The sequence below is a fragment of the Podarcis gaigeae genome, assembly GCF_964106915.1.
Source record: "Podarcis gaigeae genome assembly, chromosome: 17".
Taxonomy (NCBI): domain Eukaryota; kingdom Metazoa; phylum Chordata; class Lepidosauria; order Squamata; family Lacertidae; genus Podarcis; species Podarcis gaigeae.
In genome coordinates this window covers 27118135-27141158 of record NC_139694.1, presented here as the reverse complement: position 1 = coordinate 27141158, position 23024 = coordinate 27118135, and the positions used below count along the sequence as shown (strand labels likewise).

Genomic DNA, 23024 nt, shown 5'->3' with positions numbered 1-23024 from the left:
TGTTTTAACCTCCTCACAATCCCAAATGATGGCTGGCTGCTGCGTGTACTTACCTGCCCCCAGGCAGATGTTGCCCACTCGACACACAGCTGTCTGTTACAGCTCTGGGTGTCTACCGGGCGCTTGGAAAGTTGAGCACACGCGTCATTTGACATTGGCATGGAGCTGCCTGCAGCTGTCAGCTTTTGACATGTCACCCGACGGGTCTGGATGCCTCCACCACAGCTTTGTGTACAATGGGACCACGACGTCACCATCCATCTAGTGCAAGGATAAGGGGAAAGGAAGAGGAATTACTGGTGGGTGAGCCACAGGGGTGTAGCAAAACGACCTGCCTTATCTTCCTTCTGAAACTTTACACTTTCAGTCAACTTGGCTTTTATCCTAACAAGGATTCTCACCTTCTCCTTCTGTGAAAGGCCAGTGGGACTCGAGAAACTCAAAAAAACCTCTTTCTCTCTAGCAGTGAACAAGGTAGTAGGTGCTGAGTGAAGCGCAACCAAAATGGGGCTAGCGAGAAACAACAGGGGAGACATAAGTAAAAAAAGAAAAAGCCGCAACTTTTTCAAACACCTGTCGAAGAATGAGAATGCCCAGGAGGTGCTGAATGCTAGCTGTCAGTTGGGGGGGGGGCGGAAACAGGCCTGGGAGGAATTTAATCTTTTACACCCACTCTTTATAGCTTGTTGTAAAAGGTAAAGGACCCCTGGACGTTTAAGTCCAGCCAAAGGCGACTATGGGGTCATCTCGCTTTCAGGCCAAGGGAGCCGGCGTTTGTCTGCAGACAGCTTTCCGGGTCATGTGGCCAGCAGAACTAAACCACTTCTGGCGTAACGGGACACAGTGACGGAAACCAGAGCGCACAGAAATGCTGTTTACCTTCCCGCCGGAGTGGTACCTATTTATCTACTTGCACTGGCGTGCTTTCAAACTGCTAGGTTGGCAGGAGCTGGGACAGAGCAACAGGAACAGTGCAATAGGAACTCACTCCGTTAGGGGGGTTCAAACTGCTGACTCTCCAATTGGCAAGCCCAAGAGGCTCAGTGGTTTAGACCACAGCGCCACCCTCGTCCCTGGCTTAGCTTGCTGTATCCAGGAGGAGGCATGTGGCTGGCACCCTGAATAGGAACACGCCTATTAGGGGTGATGATGACGGCACACTGCAACCTTTTGTTGCAGGTAGGGGTGGGGAGAATTTCAGTTTGGTTCCCATTTCAATGTGAACCCGCCTAATTTGCCCTCCCTAAAACAACATGAGAACCGAAACTCAGCCATCTCTCAAAACTCACACTTCTTTGAATTTTGTGATGGGGTTCTCCAACCGAAAAAAAAAAATGTAAATAAGTGCATATATTATGAGTAAAGTGGGCATAAAAATGCATATTTTGGCAAAAAATAACGTACAAACACACATAATAGGGAAATTGCATCCAAATACATAAAAAAGCACATAAAAAAGATTATGTTAGGAGAAACGTGAATTTAAATGGTAGGAATGTTCACCAGGACTTGTCAAGTGACGCAGATCTCTGGCAAACTTATCTTAAGACTGTGAAAATGAGAAACTGAAATGACAGATTCATCCATCTCTATTTCATGCCTAGAAAATTTAAGAATATACCAAGAATATACATTATAATGATTTGCTGTGATTTGACAATATAATTTAGGCTGCAGTCCTAACTAGGAAGCAAGGACCATTGAATAAAATGCAAAAATAGAGAGGAATTTAGAAAACCATTAGAAGGGGTTGAGGGAAGTCTTAGGCTGTGATTGCCAAAGATTTGTTGTTATGCTGGAAAACTTGTGCAAAAAAAAATAAATGTATAGTATAGGAAGCAAGGAACTTACTTCCAAGTGAACATGAATAGGACTTCTCTTTCTTGTCCTTTAAATTAAATAAAAATGAAAACTCTGCAGCTGTGAATATGCTTTTATTCTTCTGCTAACCAGGACTACCCCCACCCCAAATACCCCCCCCCCCCCCGAAACCTATCGGGTCCTGCCAAAACAAAGAAAACACACTTCCCCTGTCTTTGTAACGCTGCTCTTTGGAAAGGTCAAATCCACAGGTTTTTCTGCCCCTTGTAAATTTCAGCCCTGCATTTCCAACCTCTTTCTCTTTCCCAACTTATGAACATTTCATCAGTTTCTTGGGAATCGGGAAAAGCAGCATGGGCGCTGCTGCAGCTTAGGAGAGGGGCAAATGAATGTGCATAAGTCATTCCTGCAGAATGTGTTTCCCGCCAGCAAGTCAGAATTTTGCTGATATTAATGAGCAAGTTTCATATTTCACACACTCTCCTGGTCCCAGTTGTCCCTTACGGTTCAGCTGGCCATCCTTTGCCTAAAGCAGAGGTGTGTGGAACATTATGGAAAAGTAATTAAAAGGGAGCTATTTCCAAGATGGCCACTCCAAGCTGATCATGAAGATCTTTGTTTTTGTCACTTCATTTCTATTGGCAGCTGTGCTGCTGCTTCTATTGTCAGAAAAGATTCTGAGGTCATGAAACACCGGAAATGGTCCCTGATAGACCTTTGTTCCACAACTATGAGGGCCTGGTTTCTCATGACACAGCGAATGGCTTGCAGGGATCACACAAACTTGCAGGTTCTTGGAGAGCAGCTCGCAACCACTTTGCTCCTCTGCAGTCTTCTTCTCCACTTCCACACCATACTGAGCTGAGCAAAAGTTTGACTAAGCATCCTGTTGTCCAAACCCAGGCTCGCGGTCGAGCTGTCTTCTTGCTAACCAATGGCTGTAAAAGGGTAAAGGGACCCCTGACCATTAGGTCCAGTCGTGACCGACTCTGGGGTTGCGGCGCTCATCTCGCTTTACTGGCCGAGGGAGCCGGCGTACAGCTTCTGGGTCATGTGGCCAGCATGACTAAGCCGCTTCTGGCGAACCAGAGCAGTGCACGGAAACGCCGTTTACCTTCCCGCTGGAGCGGTACCTATTTCTCTACTTGCACTGGCATGCTATTGAACTGCTAGGTTGGCAGGAGCAGGGACCGAGCAACGGGAGCTCACCCCGTCACGGGGATTCGAACCGCCGACCTTCTGATCGGCAAGTCCTAGGCTCTGTGGTTTAACCCACAGTGCCACCCGCGTCCCCTAACCAATAGCTGTAGCAAAGGAAAAAACCTTGGCTGTATAGCCTGTGGTTAGTGAAGAGAGAGCTGAACCACGTGGCCCAGTTTGGACGGCTCAGTGCAGCACCAGAGTTGAAAAGGCAGAGGAGGAGCAAAAAAGGACAGCAAGCTTCTTTCTGGGAGCACGCACACTTGGGGAGATAGAGGCACAGGAAGTGGGTGGTCCCTGTGTCTGAGAGGTTGGCCACTTGCCTGTCTTGGACGGGGCTGCTCTCCGTCGTAAAGAACAGGTGCATAGGTTGGAGGCTGTCCTGGATCCATCTTTGTCACTTGAGGGTGAAGTAGCCTCATGAGACCAGGGCCCTGCAGGATTTAACCCCTTCCGCAGGGCCTGTAAGACAGAGCTATTCCACCTGGCTTTCAATTTGAACATAGCCTGATCTTTTATTCACCTTCCTTCCCTTCTCTTCCCCTTTTTATGAAGATTACCCACTCTGGGATCCCACAGCTAATTCTCCTCGCTGGCCCAAATAGGACTAAAATTAAGCCAGCTAGCCCTGGTGATCATCTAATGTTTATTGGATGGATTTCCCCCCTAAATTGACTTTTGAATTCTGAATTTATTGTTATTCACGTTTTATACTGTATTTTAAGCTGTTTTTTGTTGCATCAATTAAGTGTTTTAAATCTGTTGTTAGCTGCCCTGAGCCCGGTTTTCTGAACTGGGAAGGGTGGGGTATACATGAAAAATTATTATTATTATTATTATTAAGGGCTAGGAGTGCCTTTCAGTGGCAATTTTTTTTTATAGGGGAACAGTTAGGGCCAGATGCTCCAGCTTGCAAAGGCAATTGGGAGGTCAGATGTTGCGCGTGTGATGCCCCAACGTCACATGTTTGAGCATCGCGCCTCCTGCTCTGAGCTAGGCACAAGCTTTCCAGACCTTGGGGAGGAAGTGCCAGGCTTTAATAGTTTAATACTCTAATTTAGGGGACTAGCCTAGTTTCCCTAGTCCACTGACTGCACGCCACTGTGCAGGGTAGATATGGACTGCAGCTAATTTTACGTGTTTACGTCACTTCCCAAACGAGACATGGGAGCATAGTGGATGCAGAGTAAATGGGAGTATGTACGCAGCCTACATTTTCTCCAAAAGATGGGTTGAAAAATCTAGTCTCTTCCCAAGCACAAGTCTAGGAATCTTTATGTCTATGATAACACTGCATAATAACATGGGGAGTGTGGCCTGCAGTTTGGCTCAGTTTATTTATTTAAAACCGCTGGTCATAACAAAACAGATCTCAGAATACAGTAGTCTCCGAAAAGTGCTGAGAATTATTGCTTTCTTTTGCTAAGCTGTGCTTTTTACAAGCCGTCTCATAAAAGGAACTATGTGACCATGAAAGCTGGATTCACCCAATATTTCTACCGCCTCCTGCATTCATATGGACCTCGTTTCTCGTTGTTTTTTTTACAAGAGTTTCCTCACTTGACTGCCGGCAGGGAACTCTTTATTTACTGCAGGCTACCAAATTTGTGTGTGTGTGTTGCTTTATAAGGCTGATTAATATCCTACCTGTTGTGTATTGAGTCAAAGGATTTTATATCTGTATTATTATTGTCTGTATTGCATTAGGGTAAAGTAACTGCCTTTTGGTTCCAGAGGGTACAGCTACTATTGGTTCATTTAAGCTGCTGTATTTGGATCCTCTGTCTTATTGGTTTCCTCCAAAAGGCAGGACTGTGATTGCCTGATATTGTTCCCTCCAAAATGTATCCTTTCTAGCTTGTTCCCTGTCCCTATAAATGTAGCTCTCCCCTCCTCAAGTCTCAGTCTTGTTTGCTTTAATAAAGAAGTGTTACTAGAGAACTGTCTCCAGCATATTATGTCAAGAGAGCTGAAATCACAAACCCCACGTCACAACAACTGGCGACGATGATGGGATCCGGAATGCTGAGGAGCAGTTAACGCAGCCCTGCCTCAGAGTCCGGATTGAAGCTAAAACAAGACTCACTGGCCAGCTGAGAAGATGACCCTGCCCACAGGACAATGGAGAGTCCAAGGGTATTGGAGCCCTTCCAGCCATCAGAGCCCCACACGTGGGAAGACTACGTCGAATGCTTCGAGTTCTTCGCGGTGGCTCAAGGGATCACCGATGCCAGCAAAAGAAGGGCCACATTCCTGAGCTACTGTGGGCCTGAGATCTTCACGCCGGCCAAGGCATTGCTTGCTCCAACGAAACTAAGTGAGACATCTCTCAAAGATATTCTTGCCTGCCTAACAAGCCATTTGGTGCCTACTGAGACCAAGATGGCCCGGCGGATGGAGTTTCATAAGAGGCAGCAGCGTGCTGGGGAGTCTGTATCTGCATTTCTAGCTGAACTGCGGAAGCTCGCTCAGCACTGCGACTTCCAAGATCTGGAAGAGACTCTCCTGGATTGTTTTATCGGTGGTCTGAGCAGCAAGAAAGCCAGAAGACGCATCGTGGCTAAAGAAGAGGTTACCTTTGCTTCAGCCTTGAAGGAGGCCACCGCCACGGAGAATTATGAAAGAGAGGAGCTTGATGCCAGTCGCAGGGCGCCTAAGCCACAGATAGAAGTTGCGCATGCCATGGATGAGCTAGAGGCTACTTCGAGCCAGAGCCCAGTCCGTGGGGTCGAGTCAGTGCGTCAGGCCTGCACAGTGCACAAAGATCACCGAGGCAGTTGCCCTGGTTGTGGCGGAAACCATGAGCGGAAGAGTTGTCGTTTCCGGGATGCTATGTGCCGGACGTGCGGGAAGACAGGTCACATCGCCAGGGTCTGTAGATCGGCGGCGTTGGGAGCGACAGGAGCACCTAGACTGGAGCATCGCAGACCGCCCACAGCAACCCATGTGTTTGTGGGATGGGGGGCATTATTGTTTTGTTTTAAGCTGCACTGGCTCCCGGTGGAGTACAGGGTCAGATTTAAGGTGCTGCTTTTGACCTTTAAAGCCCTTCACGGCCTAGGACCCTCGTACCTATATGCCCCACGGAGAGCCTCAAGGTCCATAAATAGCAACACCCTAGTGGTCCCGGGCCCTAAAGAAGTTAAGATTAGCTTCAACCAGAGCCAGGGTCTTTTCAACACTGGCTCCGGCCTGGTGGAACACTCTGCCTCATGAGACCAGGGCCCTGCAGGATCTGATTTCTTTCCGCAGGGCCTGTAAGACAGAGTTGTTCCGCCTGGCCTTTGGCTTGGAGCCAATTTGATTCCCTCCCTCTCTTTCTTTTTTTCTTTCTTTCTCCTCTTGCGAGGAGGCTATATTTTAATATTTTAATGTTTCAATATTTTAATGTATTTTAATTTTGTTTTTAAGTTGTAATCATTCAACTTGTTTTTATTATCGCCTGTAAGCCGCTCTGAGCCCGGCCTTGGCTGGGGAGGGTGGGGTATAAATAAAAAATTATTATTATTATTATTATTATTATTATTATTAACTATTTACTTGCGTTTTTATCTTTTATTTTCATCCTGTGAACCGCCCTCAGATCTTGTGATGAAAGGTAGTACTGTATATAAATCTAATAAATAACGACCACAATCACCAGGCAGTTTCAATCCTGCGGTGTAGTCTGCACTTCAATAGCACTGGGAATGCGCACAGCACATGTTGAAAACACATGACTAAACACATGATTAAAGCACATGACTTCTGCCAAAGAATCCTGAGAACTGTAGTTCCCCCCTTCACAGAGCTACAATTCTCAACACTCTTAACAAAACCACAGAATTATTAAGCGAAGTCGTGTGGTTTAAAAGTGCATTGACGGTGCTTTCCATGTATGGTGTGGATCAATGTTTGGTTAGCAAAAAGGTAAAGGACCCCTGGATGGTTAAGTCCAATCAAAGGCGACTATGGGGTTGCGGCGCTCAACTCGCTTTCAAGCTGAGGGAGCCGGTGTTTGTCCACAAACAGCTTTCTGGATCATGTGGTCAGCAGGACTAAACCACCTCCGGCACAACGGGACACTGTGACGGAAACCAGAGCGCACAGAAATGCTGTTTACCTTCCTGCCACAGTGGTACCTATTTATCTACTTGGACTGGTGTGCTTTCAAACTGCTAGGTTGGCAGGAGCTGGGAAAGAGCAATGGGAGCTCACCCCGTCACAGGGATTCGAACCACCGACCTTCCGATCGGCAAGCCCAAGAGGCTCAGTGGTTTAGACCACAGCTCCACCTGCGTCCCTCCTTTTGGTCAGCAGCACACTCTTAGCTAGAGAAGGGAACCATCATGACTTTGTAGTGATGCTTTGTAGCACATAATTATACATTTAAGGGGAAAGGCCAAACCTCGAAGGGCAATCTCTTCTGTTACAAGCAACCGGCTGCAGAGCCGGTTTGGGCTTCTCCATGCAGTGGGAGATGTTGACTTGGGCTCTGTCCAGTAAGCATCTCAGCTGGTGATACTGCAGACCCTTGTTACCGCAGGACGCTGAGCAGGGCGACATCTTATCCACCGACCACCAATAATCTGCAAGAACAGCAAAACATCCAGGTGAAAATATCTAACAGCGTTAGGTCTAACAGAGCTTATTGTAAAAGTAAAGGTAAAGGGACCCCTGACCATTAGGTCCAGTCGTGGCCGACTCTGGGGTTGCGGCACTCATCTCGCTTTATTGGCCGAGGGAGCCGGCGTACAGTTTCCGGGTCATGTGGCCAGCATGACTAAGCCGCTTCTGGCAAACCAGAGCAGTGCACGGAAACGCCGTTTACCTTCCCGCTGGAGTGGTACCTATTTATCTACTTGCACTTTGACGTGTTTTCGAACTGCTAGGTTGGGAGGAGCAGGGACTGAGCAATGGGAGCTCACCCCATCGTGGGGATTCAAACCACTGACCTTCTGATCGGGAAGTCCTAGGCTCTGTGGTTTAACCCACAGCACATCCCAACAGAGCTTATTAGTAGGTGTAAAAGCAGCAGACTTCTCAACCTATCTTTTTTTTTTTTTTGCATTGATATATTTCTACGGTTATAGGTCATGGGTGGGCAAGTTTTTTTTTTTACCCTCGAGGGCCACTTTCTCTTCTGGGTAAGCATACGAGGGCCGCATACTAGTGGTGGGCAGAGGCCGAAGTAGGTGCAGCAACAAATGTAAATTTTATCTTTGTAGAGTAGGTGAGTTTCTATACGGCGCACACACTCAACTCACCCTCTATCCTTCACCCAGACAAGAAAGAGGCATTTTCAGAGTCCATTAATGCACATTCCATGAAAGCCTTGTTCTGTGGTACTCGTAGCAGTTCCTTAGATTTCCAGATGTGATCCCATGTCCAAAAAGGTTGGGGAAACCTGACAGTCATTGCCATTTATTGTACATTTTATTTTATTTGTTTTTTATCTTATATTTTGGAAATGTACATCCAGATTTTTTTCTTCCTTTAAATTTTTTTGGGACTCGCAAGAGAGTGGGACCCTAAGCTATAGCTTGTTTAGCTTATACATAAATCTGGCACTGTGTTTAGGTGCTCCAGTAATTCAAAAGTTGCTTTGGTTGGGTATGCTTAGCATTACACCGTAGGGTATAAACATTTGATATTTGTGGACACCGGTCAAGTGTGTCCTCTTCTTTGAGTTTACTGAATCTGTTGGCAATATTCTAAAATCCATAATCTATTGCCCAGAAACTGACTGCTTCCACATGAAATTTGTATGCTGTTTGTTTGTGTGTTTGTTTAAACAACAACTGTATTACCTATGCCATTACACCAATTCCAAAAATCTAGAGGTGCAGTATTTACCTTGGACTGTCAGAGATGTTTTTTGTACAAGCAAGCCTGCCTCGTTCTGAGCCATGCAGCTGATTTCTCCTTGATAATCAAGGCTGATGTTCAGTATCTGAATAATCTCTCCAGACGACAACACACGGTGAGGCATGCTGAGGGGCTGACCAGCATGGAACCAGGTAATGTTAGGAGCGGGATGACCATTCACAGGGCAGCCTAAAAAAAGAAAAAGGACAGTAACATATCAAATCCCAGCAAACTTGGTCCCTGGTAGCAGAGAACCCAAAGATAGCTCCATATTCTTGACTTAAACATTCATATCAGCATTGTCCTGTTCAATTCAAAATGGCCAGTGACATTCATACGAAGAGCAATAAAGATCATGAAATAGATCCTATGCAAACCAGTCACCAAATGGACGCTACCTACAAGAGAATAACAGTAAGCTCTGAACTGCTGGCTTCATTAGACTGGCCACACTCCAGAGGTGGTTTTAGAGTACAGTCATACCTCGGGGTGAAGTTGCTTTAGGTTGAGCGACCCGGAAGTAATGGAACGTGCTACCTCCGGGTTTCGCCGCTCACGTATGCGCAGACACTTGAAATGACATCACGCGCATGCGCAGAAGCGGCGAATTGCAACCTGCGCACACACAGACACGGGTTGTGTTCTGCTCTGGATGCGAACGGGGCTCTGGAACGGATCCCGTTCGCATCCAGAGGTACCACTGTAGTGTGATTGGTTTGGCCGCACTGGGCGCCAACACCACAGGGGGGCGCACAGCAACAACGATGCAAAATGGAGCACAAGAGGGTCCCTCGACTTAGCGTTGCATAGGGCGCCGCTGAAATTTGAGGGCCCCTGCCCACTCCTGACATCCACCGAGGATGGGGTCAGAATAATAAAGATGGCAAGGCTGGTGAGTCCCTGCAAATCATTACCAGCAGCGGAGGAAGCTGCTCAGGTGCCTGGGGCAGGGCACCCAGTGGCGGGGCGAGCCATCCATAGGTGCAGGGCATACCATGGGGCCTCCAGAGTCTGCCTTCCTCCTCCCACTCAGCTGCCCTACAGCTGGGGGGGGGGAGGCAGCAGGCGGACTGTTTGAGCAGCGCAGAGCCTGTGCGCACACCAGCCACGGCTTCACTCTCAAGAGAGACGTGTGGCTCAGGTGTGCTGCAGGCCCTGCGGTGAGTGCCGCCCAGCATTTTGTCACCCCCCCTCAGTGGTGGCACCTGGGGCGGTCCGCACCCACTGCACCCCCCTTCTTCCGCCCCTGATCATTCCTACAAGGACCCAAATCAGTGGTTAGTACCAGAAGTGGGCCCTGCCAAGGCCACCATTTCTGGCACTCCCCAATTTATTGCATTATGTCCAGCCTTCTTTTAGGTATTACACATCTAAATGCCAAGGCAGGTCTTACAAAAACATCTGCGTTCTTTGCGGCCTGTTTTCTTTTCTTTTTTTTAAAATTATTTTCAATGCAAAATTACAACAAAAATTACAAACATTGAAGCCAAAATAAAACAGTACAAACAAGAAAAGAAAAGAAAAACCAAGAGAAAAAACACACACAAAAACACACACATCTACAAATAAAACCATATCATCATTCTAATCTAGTCATTACATACATATACACATATTGACTTCCTTCCTTTTTTCTAAGACCTCAAAATTTTTACTCTTTCTAAGTTGTTGTGTATACTGATGGTGTATAATGTCTTTCTCCTGGGTTTTTATATCTCCATGCGTCAATCAAATTTAGGTTTTCTACCATCTGAAAGAAGGTGTCTGGGAGTCTACCTTTTTTTTTTCCTTTGGGGCCTGTTTTCATGAAGCCAGACTCTTTCGTTTGCACCATTTCCCCCCAACTGATGGCTCTGAAGCGGGGACATGATACTTGCACAGACAACCGTAAGCCTTGGCTCCTGTGAAAGGCTCTGTGCACAGCAGACGAGGGCTCTCGCCTCCCCAGCGTGCCGTGCCTGTAACATTCGCATTGTGGCTAGGCGTGATCTGGCCCCGAGTGACTCCTAGTTTTTATGCATGTTGCAGATGGGAACAGAATGTATAAAAGTACACCCGCAGGTTCACAACAACTACACTGAAGGCCAAATTCAGTTTGTCCTCAGCCAATCCCCCCCCCCCTTTTCTTCATCTACAAAGTTCTGGGTTGCCAAATAAGTCAAGCCTTGTTCTCATCGCTATATATTTAATTTGCATCAGCTATTACTACCTCTTCCAAAACCAATATATAAGATAATGGAAATACCACGAAGTCAACAATGGGAAAATAAATAAGTAAAACTCGTCCCCTGTTCTTGCAGCATGTGCAGTGATACATTTTCCTGTTTCTCTTTTTTTCTCTCTCACCCTTTCTGATATCTATGAAAGTAGTAAGTAACATGTATTGCTCACTTGCACCTGTGAGAGGAGCATTAATCACCCTTGGCAGGCGAGATACTCTTCATAAATTCTTTAGTACAAAACATAGTATCTTGCACAGTGAGAATAAAATATAAAAAGATACTGAAGACTGACCTCTCATTCTGTGGACAGGAATATTAATCCTACCTAATGCATCTTATTGCTAGTAACTCTTATTCTGTATTTCCTATCTGTCATACATTTTGACTACTTTTTGCTCAGGACTCATCTAAAATAAAGGGCACAGCCTATGGAAGTAAATCAGCCTTTACATACCCATACCCATACCGTCCCAAGTGAAGCATGGGGATATATAGGGCTTTTAAATATTCCACTGTTAAGTCACTTACAGAGGCTTCCCATTCTACCCCCTTTGCAGTGAATAGACTACCAAGTTTGGTAAGTTTAAAAGAAGTTTACTTACAAACTCATTCAAGGTCAGAGTCCTGCGTTTTTCTACACAGCAGCAGGAAAAACTCAGGTAGAAAAACTTAAGTTTACAAAATGTGGCAAAAGCTTCTGAGAACACGGTCTGAGCTTGAAGCAGTCAAGCTCAGAAGTCCGCTTTGATTGGGTTCATATGGTGGAAGAGAGCAAATAGCAGAAAAAAGGTAAAACAACAACAACTTTACTAGTTGTTGGTTACAGGACATAAGGGGGCATGACCTGGTCAAGTCTCACACAACAGCTTACTCTATGGTCTTAACTCCTTCATGCATTTAACTGGAGCTACACATGGTAGCTATATGAGTCTACATTTCCCACACTGCAAATCTTGGGGGGGGGGGGGTGTCATCCTGACTCTGTTGATTCTACCTTTTTATATATGGTTGTTGCCTTCCTGGCTCCACAAGTGATGACACTTGGTGAACTGAACTGGATTTCAAATAGAGGATGACGATGTTCTGTGTCTTGAATCAACAGACGCTGTCTGTGCACATCTTGCATTTAAAGCACACACCCCCAATCCTGGGAACCAGAGTTTGTTAAGGTGCTGGGAATTGTAGTTTTGTGAGGGGTAAACTACAGTTCCTGTGTGCTTTAAATGTATGGTGTGTACTCAGCCGAAGAGAGCGGGGCCCTGCAGTCTAGCTTCTCAGAAAGACGTGTTCTCTCCCAGGATCCCAAAGTTAGACTTGCAGAGTGCTGGCAGCCAGGCAAAACGAGCTCTGACTTGTGAACTGAACAAATATGATATGGAAGTCACCAGGGGAGAAGACAATAAATATGGAACAGCAGGATTTCCTTTTTACAGTTGACTGTACTTCTCTGGTCATAAAAAGCACACTTTACTAGCAAACTCTGCTGTTATTGTTTCATATCTCCCATGAATAGGGGCTTTTATTGCTTTTTTAAAAACTACTTGTACTGAAAGTCTGGGTCACAGACTGGACGCGAGTTAAATGGTATGGGTAGAGGCTGGTTTTTGCGCTGCTCCATAAGGGTCAGATGAAGGGACCACATCACATAACACCGGTCCTGAAAGATCTGCATTGGCTCCCAGTACGTTTCCGAGCACAATTCAAAGTGTTGGTCTTTAAAGCCCTAAACGGCCTCGGTTCAGTATACCTGAAGGAGCGTCTCCACCCCGATCATTCAGCCCGGACACTGAGGTCCAACTCTGAGGGTCTTCAGGTGGTTCCCTCATTGCGAGAAGTGAGGTTACAGGGAACCAGACAGGGGGCCTTCTTGGTAGTGGTGCCCACCCTGTGGAACACCCTCCCTTCAGATGTGAAGGAAATAAGCAGCTATCCTATCTTTAAAAGACATCTGAAGGCAGCCCTGTTCAGGGGAGTTTTTAATATGTAACGCTGTACTGTTTTGAACACTTGATTGGGAGCCACCCAGAGTGGCTGGGGAAACTCAGCCAGATGGGCGGGGTATAAATAAATTATTATTATTATTATTATTATTATTATTATTATTATTATTATTATTATTATTATTACCTGGGGCCCTCCAACTGCTGCTGGACTTCAGCTCTGACCATGGGCTGGGGCTGATGGGACTTGGAGGCCAACAACACCAGGAAGGCCATAGGTTCTACTTGCCTGCCTTAGGAGCAGGTTCACAGTCTGTGGAACCATTAGTTCCCAGTTGTGCCTCTGAATGCCTAAGGGACTTCTGTAGCATCATCCCCAACCACTGCATTTGCTGGTTACAGCTGGCAAGAGCTGAAGTCTAACAACATCTGGAGGACCACAGGTTCCCCATCCCTGGTTTAGTGGCAAACCCCTTACCCAATTTTTTGGAGGGGTCAGAACCCTCCAAACTTGAATAATGGAAAGTCCTATTAATTTTTTTTAAATATAATTTGGCAGAATATTTGGATTATTTGATATGTATATGTATATTTTGGAATATTTAATGTGATTTGATTGGATTGTTAAAGTGGAAAATTTAATAAAAATGAATTTAAAAAACCAATTTTTTTTTGGAGGTGGAGCAGCAGGACACTTAAAAAAAAAAGTGCTGATGTTAATCTTCAAAGCCCTACAAGGCAGAATACAAAGCTTTGATGTACAGTCATACCTTGGTGTTTGAACAGCTTAGTTTGCGAACGTTTTGGCTCCCAAACGCCGCAAACCAGCAAGGGAGTGTTCCGGTTGGTGAACTGTTTTTGGAAGCCGAACGTCCGACGCAGCTTCCTATTGGTTTCAGAAACTTCTTGCAGCCAACCAGAAGCCACGCTTTGGTCTCCAAACGTTTTGGAAGTTGAATGGACTTCTGGAACGGATTCCATTCAAGAACCAAGGTACAACTGTACAGTCAAACCTCGGGTTACAGACACTTCAGATTGCGTTTTTTGGGGTTACGGACAGCCAAAACCCGGAGGTACTGGAACGGATTACTTCCAGGTTGCGCATGCGCAGAAGCGCTAAATTGTGCTTTGCGCTTTGCACAAAAGTGCTGAATCGCAACCCGCGCATGCATAGATGCGCCACTGCGGGTTGCGGATGCTGCAGGTTGCAAACGTGCATCCCACACGGATCACGTTCGCAACCCGAGCTTCCACTGTACGTATAGGTTTTCTAACCTAAGTTGCTAATGATTCTGTTCTGATCTGACTGCCTCACCAAGTTCAGGGGAAGAGGAGAGATATAACTGGGCACCGTCTGCATATTGGTGGCTTTTTCAGTGATTTGGCAGCTCAATGCAACTGCTGCCGTCATGTCTAGCACTTGACTTAGCTGTCACACCTCTCATATATGCACAAAACAAAACAAAAATTCTATTTCCAGTGCAATAATAAAAAGAGCATCAAAACCCCCACCGTTCCGAAATCTTCCTTTTAACTTCTTGGAAAGGTCCACAGCCTTAAATATAAAGACTTAACATTGTACATTCATTTTTTTTTAAATAACATACTTTTGGAAATCTTAAATGGGTCACTAATAAAAATATGTGAAAACTGATGCTTTTCAAAATTGTTGAGGCAACTGTTTATAGGTCCCTGGTAACGTATTAGAAAACAGAATACTAAATGCAGGAACTGGCATGCATGGCATTGATAACTTTATCTATATAAAATTATTCTAAAGTCCTAAGTGGTGGCTGCCATGGGGAGATTTACTGTCTTTGATTTAGTTTCCAACTATTTCAAGTGTTACTTATACCCCAGTTTCTCTTAAATCCTGGGAACTTGAAGCTTCATTCCAAGCCCAGCAGCATCTCTGTTGCTGCATTATAAACACTATCAAATATTCTTATACAGATTGCATACACATACATGAAATCACTGCACATCAGGAAGATTGGATTTCTGCTGATTCTTAGAAATCAATAGGACGTGTGGGGTAGGGAACACCAGGGATGCTTGTCAAATGTTTCCACTTTTCTCTGTGTAACAAGAATGGGTAGCCCTGAAGGAGGGTAGGTATCAAATTCATATTTTGGCATTCTCGCAGCTCAAGCCTACAGATGTCTACTCAAATGTAAGCCTACCAAGTTGAATGGGGGCTTGTTCTCAGGTAAGTGGGTAAAGGTTGTTGTTGTTGTTTAGTCATTTAGTCGTGTCCGACTCTTCATGACCCCATGGACCAGAGCACGCCAGGCACCTCTGTCCTCCACTACTTCCCGCAGTTTGGTCAAACTCATGGGTAAAAGTAAGAAAAAACAACACCTATCTCAAGCACCATTCTTTGTGGCTTCTGTATTTGACAGGTAATTAATCTACAGTTGCCATTTGCAATAACCTTCCAGAAACACGCAAGCATGAGCCATATAAGCAGATTATTTTCCATCTGTACAAAGAGAAGCCAGCATAGACCAACATTTCAAATTCCTTGGGATATTCATACAGAATTCCCAGTACACCAGGGAGCAGATTCGCAACTGGATCTCCCACCTTCCACTGAAAAAAGAGGGGAAAAAACCCTACAAAAAGTTAAAAGCGACTACGCGTGTTTGGAGTTAAATTTTGGAGCAGCAGTATGGGTTGAGGGGCAGTTCTTTGGAATGAAGTCACTCTCCCACAACCCAATATTTCCATGAGCCCTGCTGGGAAGGGAGAGAAAAAAAGGTTGAACGTGGTAAATTCTAAACACCTGAACTTACCAATCAGCACAGAACTCCCTGGGCTGAGCACTTTTCTCGTTCCTGAAGGAGATGTTATCACAGAAGGAACGCCTGGTCCTGTGATGGATAATGCGGCTGCCATGTCTTCCAAGCGATGAGGGAATTGTGGCGGGTCTGGGAACACATTGAAAAGCCTAAGATACGACAAGGAAGCCTCTTAACCAAGACAGTTAATTCCTGACGTTCTTTAGTACCACTCATGGTATTGTTTGCCACACTGAAATGTGAACTTTCTCAAATGAGGGAATAAGGAGGGTAAAACATTAATAAGACAACAGGCCTAATGAGCAACATCATGAACGGAACCATTTTCAATGTTGGCAAGTGGAATCCTAACAAATACAATGGGATGCCTCAATAGCCAGCAGATGGACAAAACTAAGCTAGGATACACAGGTGAGTCTATGGCCCATAATTAATCTGTGGAACTCAGGGTTGCAGGATATGTTTGATGGTCACAAGAAAAACTTTTCTAAAAAAATCAAATCAAATTCACAGAAAACTGGTTTAGTAGGGGATTCTAGTCAAACATAATAGTAATAGTAGTAGTAGTTGTAATAATAATAATATTGATTGATTGATTATACCCCACCCATCTGACTGGGTTGCCCCAGCCACTTTGGGTGGCTTCCAACATATATAAAAACGTAACAAAACATTAAACATTTTAAAAAAGCTTCCCTATTCAGATGTCTTCTAAAGGTTATATAGTTGCTCATCTTCATGACAACTGATGGGAGTGGGGTCCACAGGGTGGGTGCCACTACCAAGAAGGCCCTCTGCCTGTAGTTTTACTTCTTAATAATAATATTATACCAGTGATGGTCTACCTCTGACTATTAGATGTGGGATAATAAAAACAGAAGGGGTACCATTATTTACCTGATCATGATTCTCCTGAGGATATCTCTCAGTAGAAAGAATCCTAAGCTTCATGGATTTCTCTGCCCAGCATAAACATGTCTAAGTCACCCTGGCAACACAGAGTTTTCCAGATGACTTCAGGGGTTGACGAATCTCTTAATTCAGAAACTTTCCCATTCAGAGCTTTTTGAAAATTATAATCAGTCCCCTTAAGTTGATTAAAGGCATACTTATCATTCAATGACTTCTGCCTCAAGTTATTTGCCTGCACAAAGGGGCCACTCGGATTGTGTTGCCTGTCATCAGTTCAGGCACAACATTTTTCAGTGGAGTCAGTTCACACATCCAAGTGCACCAAGTATAACTGGTACAGTGGTACCTTGGACAACTTGAAAACCAAATACTGCAAACCCGGAAGTACGTGTTCCGGTTTGCAACTTTTTTTGGAAGCTGAATGTGCTCCGTTTTGAGTGTTATGCTGAGCTCTGTCTGTTTTTGCTATTTATTTTGCATTTTTGTTTTTGCAACTTTTTTGTTTCGTTTTTGTGACTGCGTGGAACCCAGTTCAGCTACTGATTGATTGATTGTGTGACTGCAGTACATTGTTTATTGCTTTCATTTTATGGATCAATGGTCTCATTAGATAATAAAATTCATGTTAAATTGCTGTTTTTGGGGTTGTTTTTAAAAGTCTGGAACGGATTGATCCATTTTGCATTACTTTCTATGGGAAAGTGTGCCTTGGTTATGGAATGCTTTGGTTTTGGAACGGACTTCCGGAACAGATTAAGTTTGAGAACCAAGGTACCACTGTACATGCAATGTGTGAACCAGCCTTTGCACAAACAGCAGGGTTTGAGAAGTCTCTGTTTCTAAAGGTGACGCCAGAGACAGAAGGGGAATTTCTGAGTTCCGTCTGCATGCTCTGCCCTGGAAGCTTGGGTCAGCAGGGGTTTAAAAACAAGCAAAGCATCGAGTCCTGAAAAATGAGGTCTGCAATGGGTACTTTCGTATGAATTGGGAAGCATCAATTTGCCCAGGCCTCTCCAGAATGTGCACACTCCATTAGCAAATCTACAGTAGCATTTGCTCAACCTAGCCTATCTTTCAGCTCTCAAGCAGCAGGGAGTAAAAATGGCACAAACGTGTTATTAGGAAGGAAAATCCATCAGCAAGCACCATAAATCAGCCCTAGGAACACATTTCCACTCATGCTTTGGGCCTGACCATGTCATTCCAAATCACCCAGCTAGACTCAAACTGCCTGCTATCGTGAAACACAAGACAAAGTAAACTTCACCCTTCGGTGAACTGAGTCCCTGTTTTGTGTGCGCTTTTTAAAATACAGGGCCGAGTTTGGTTTTTGCATCTGTCAGTGAGGTGTGAAATTGGTCCGTGTCACTTTGTGATTTACCACAGGGCTTGCTTCTCCAGTAAGGAGACCGTGATAGAGAAGCAGGAGGAATATATTGCCTTCATTTAGGGAAGCCTGTTCTTGGAGAAGGGCCCGTTTCTGTCCTCGGCACAAAAAGCTGGTGTAATATTAAATTCTCAAGTATCAGCTCAGTGGAAGTGAGTTCAGGAGTGCCATTTCAGACTCAGTAAGGAGGCAAATATATTTCACTAGAGGTTGGTATTGGGTGTATCCTTGGGAAATTCTTACCCCAATTAAAAGGCCCACTGTTTGATGCATTAAATAGGCAGGGAAAGCAGTGCCTTTAAGGGCATTTGTCGACTTTTCTCTTTTAACAATATAGCAATAGCTGTCATTTAACCAAAGCAAGCTTACCAAGTCAGTCACCTTTCATTTTTAAGCAAAGAAATTTGTAACACTGGCATACATATCTAATACACAAGGCATTTTAGCTATGATGACTACAGCCACCTAATGCGTAGAACCAGCACACAGGCCACAAGTCAAAGGTCCTCCTGAGGAGAAATCACATGTGGTCTGAAGCGCAAGAAAGGGAGGGCACTGGTCCCTTTCAGGCCTGGCTCTACCGTTAGGCAGAGTGCAATGGCCACCTCAGGCCTTAGGCGGCAGATGTCGGAGAGCAGGAGGCAGTGGTGAGGTGTTGAGAGAGAGAGAGAGCGCTGTGTGTGCACCACAGAGAGGTGGACGAATCTGTCAATATTGGCTTCTCTCAGTTTGTAATTTCAAAAAAGTATTTAATTCAGTTCTCCGCATTTCCACATCTGTTTCCTTTCTTTTTTCAAAAAAGAGAATCTTGAAAATTCACCAGCGTTTTAGTTTGGCTTTTTCCTAATATACACAATTTTGAAAGAAATTTTAGTCTATTTCAAGGCAACATTCCCCGATGCAATGCATTTTTGTAGCTCATTTGCACCAATATATGCATCTTTGTCTACACCTTACCCTAGTTTATGTACCATTGTACACATGACTTGGGTGGAGAGCTGTGTTGCAAAATTCAGAGGAGTGCAAATTTTGAAGTTATTGTTTTGGAGAAAGCAGATTAGACAGGTTTGCCTTTAAATGTGAACCGAACTGAATTTCTCCACCCATCTCTAGGGTCACACGGCGTATTCTGCACTTCCTAAGTGAGGATGCTGGCCTCAGACTAGCTTAGGATTCAATTACCAGCCTGCCTGGCTTTGATACGTGGAATTGTGGTGTGTCCTTTCATACCCCCAATTGTGGTGTGTCCTTACATACCCTGTAAATATGGGACTGTCTCTGGAAAACAGGGGCACTTGTAAGATCTGTCCTTCACGGCAGGCAGCAAAAAGTATTAGGTAAGCCCTGTGACCAGTGGCACTTAAGTGCTCAACACCTTTAGAAACTTGCTGTGTTTTATGTTTCACATATAACATTAAACCAGTGCTGCTCTCCACCTTAGTATTTCCTATGAAAAAAGGGCTGCAACAATATTCCAAAGACCTTATTTACAACATGAATCCAACCTATCACCAAGTAGGTATTTCACAACTGCACACCTAACGCTAAATTTTGAGACTGCTTCTGTGCGCTGTCTAGCTTCTGGAAGTCAAAACCTCTGACAGTTCCTCTCTCGTAACCCTACTGAGGTCCAAACTACACGAGATGTTAAATACGTGTCTGCCTCTGTTTGCATTGTAAGGGAATTCCCCATTGATACTACCCATATATTGCATTCCCCTCTCCATGCCTGTCTGCTTCCTGTTCTTATGCCGCCAATGGCAGCTGACACCATCTGCCTATTTAAAACCCCTGTTCTTCCAAAGCAACTACTCTTCTCCAAACTTAAAAATGCTGGTGGTTAGCAAAAGAGGTTCAATGACTGACTCAAGGCAAATTTTTAAAAAATGTAGTATAAACACCAATAACTGGGAAACACTGGCCTGCAAGCACTCCAATTGGAGAACAGCCTTTACCAAAGGTGTCATGGACTTTGAAGACACTTGAACTCAGCATGAAAAGGGAGAAACATGCTAAGAGGAAGGCACGTTTGGCAAATCCACACCGTGATCAACTCTCACCCGGAAACCAATGTCCCCACTGTGGAAGGATGTGTGGATCCAGAATTGGCCTCCACAGTCACTTACGGACTCGTTTTTAAAACCATGTTTATGGAAGACAATCTTACTTGGATACGAGGGATCGCCAAAGAAAAGAAGACGAAGACTTTGAATATTGTGACTGGTTTGGCCCTGCACCCCTCACTTTTATATAATGGCAATACTGGTGTTGCTCTCTGAAGTACATGTGAAGAAACCTTGGCAAGAAATGTTAGCTCTTTAAACGACAATGTAAATTTAAGCTTACCCAGAACAAGAAGCTGAGTGCTTTCGGTAATCTGCCCACGAATGTTGGCTGCCCTGCAGGAGTATAAGCCTTGATCCGAGAGAGAAACATTTTCAATCTGCAATGACCCATCCTGCAGGTAATGACCAGGGGCCAGCTTGATTTTATTCCTGAACCAGGTGAGTTCTGCTTCAGGCACACCTGTTAAGAGAATATATTAAAATAAAATCCTGAGAGAGAGAATCTGCATTCTGTACACTCTGCAAAGGTGGTGTTGAGAAAAGCTGATGTTACATATGTTGGTTATTATTATTATTTGCCAAAATCCAAGTCTATCTAACACACATTAACTTGTTCTGAGAAGAATAAAAGAAATTCATTCAATGTACACTTTATCCTTCAGTGATTAGGATCACAGCGCAGTTCACAATGTATTTAAAAGAAGGTTAAATACAAATCAGTAAAATAAAGTATGCGAAAACATGCAAATTAAAACTCAGAGTTTAAAGCAGGCTTTCTCAACCTCAGCCCTCCAGATGTTTTTGGCCTACAACTCCCAGGATCCCTAGCTAGCAGGACCAGTGGTCAGGGATGATGGGAATTGTAGTCTCAAAACATCTGGAGGGCCGAGGTTGAGGAAGCCTGGTTTAAAGTTATATCCAAGCAGCAATTTCCAGTACAAACACCCCAAAGTCTAAGTAAACAGTAAGTCTTGTCTATGAAAACTCATCAACAAGATGGGTGCACCTCCAATGGAAGTGAGCTCCACAGATGGGGTGTCAGCATAGGTAAGATATTCAGTACTTTGAAAGGCTACACCAGTATCTTGAACTGGGCCAAGTAGTGCAAAGGCAATTCCTTCAGAATGAGTGCAATATGATTCTGGTTTGAGGCACTGCTCTCAGTACTCTTGCAGCCACAAACTGCACCAGCGCCACCTTATTTTATATTTATTGCTATTTCAATTTGTATGCCCTCTTTCCCACATACGTGTGTCCAACATGGCTCACAACATGGCGGCAAGAAAGAAGAAGAATACATGATTACAGTAACAGTCTAAATCAGGCATCCCCAAACACGGCCCTCCAGATGTTTTGAGACTACAATTCCCATCATCCCTGACCACTCATCCTGTTAGCTAGGGATGATGGGAGTTGTAGTCCCAAAACATCTGGAGGGCCGAGTTTGGGGATGCCTGGTCTGAATCCTAAATCATTTCAAAACATGGCTATCCAAATAAATAATTCATTTCAATAATATGGACATAACAACATCTTGATTTTTAATCATTAAAATATATCCATTTGATATCAGTTGGTTAAACTGACTGTCTTCAAGGTCCCCGTTGCAGTAATCCAGACTAATTACTATGTGGACATAATGACATTGGAAACTCCCTTATTCTGTCAGACCATGGTCTTTCTACATTGACTCCGGGCTTTCAGACAAGCCTTACCAGGAGTTGCTAGGGATTCAACATTCTGCAAATCTTGGGAGTATCTCCAAACATACAGAGATCTCCTGCTTGATTCTCCATGAAGCCATTTTGCATATAAAGTCATTGGCGCCGCCACCCCAAGTTCAATATTAGGAGGAGTGATAATGTAATGGAGAGACGGAATCAAGAGCACATTTGCAGCATCTTCTCCAAACACAGACAGAGCTCAAAGCTCAGGCAGGCGTGGACAATTATCCGATACTTCAGTCTAATGCTACCCTAGCCAGGTACACCCTGTTCTGTTATACACACTTCTAATCTCAATCCCAACGCCTGTACAAATTTCAAGTGGTGGACGAAAACCAAATTGCCACATCCACATTTCTTTTCTGGAGCTGGCGTGCTGCCTGGGCTCATGTGAAACCAAATCCTAAAATCATGACTCTGATCCATGGTTCTGCAAAACAACAAAGGGGAATTTTATTTGGATAAAAGTAAGGGCTTAAGGATTTGGAGGCAAAGTGTTTCTGCTGCAATCTGCAGCTGCGTTCAGAACAGAACGGAATATAGCTCAGTGCTTCTATAACTTTGATCACCTGCACAAAAGAGTTACCCGCTGCTGCCTTCAAGGTGAACAGAGAAGAATCGAAACCAAATGTCCCACCTGCATGGAGTAAATGTCATGGGAAAGCGGAGAGAGAGAGAGAGAGAGAGAGAGAGAGAGAGAGAAGAAACAGCAGTGAGCAGACCCTAAGCTTTTCTATCCTTACGTGAGCCTTATTCCAAAGAAATAGGCAATGAAACCGAGAACATGGCGATCTGGAAAAAACTTCAAGATGTGCAATTTAGGACACAGGTGCAGAGGGGCCGACAGAGTCGCTATACAGTCGCAGCAGCAGTAGGGGGAGCAAGAGCATTTCCCGAATCTAAGTTTTGTGTTTTCTATTACTGCATTATGCATCTGTCACCTGCAGTGCTTGATGGAAATAAGGCTTAGAAAAGGGAGAAGACGAGAGAGAGAGAGAGAGAGAGAGAGAGAGAGAGAGAGAGAGAGAGACATTAATAAGAAGCCATGCAATCTTCAGAGTGAGAAGATTAAGGGCCATGTAGCCAACTGGAACGTGGGTGGCT

General features: G+C 44.6%; 1 protein-coding gene across 1 annotated transcript in view; it reads right to left on the bottom strand.

Moving 5' to 3' along the window:
• Window positions 1-23024, bottom strand: part of ADAMTSL1 (ADAMTS like 1) — a 257653-nt gene that overhangs the window by 13708 nt on the left and 220921 nt on the right. The window contains exons 22-26 of the mRNA XM_083718246.1: window positions 20477-20656; window positions 15826-15960; window positions 8857-9057; window positions 7409-7589; window positions 54-261 (exon numbers count right to left, since the gene is read on the bottom strand). Of these exons, the coding sequence (XP_083574372.1) occupies window positions 54-261; window positions 7409-7589; window positions 8857-9057; window positions 15826-15960; window positions 20477-20656 (905 nt within the window). The remainder of the gene's footprint in view (window positions 1-53; window positions 262-7408; window positions 7590-8856; window positions 9058-15825; window positions 15961-20476; window positions 20657-23024) is intronic.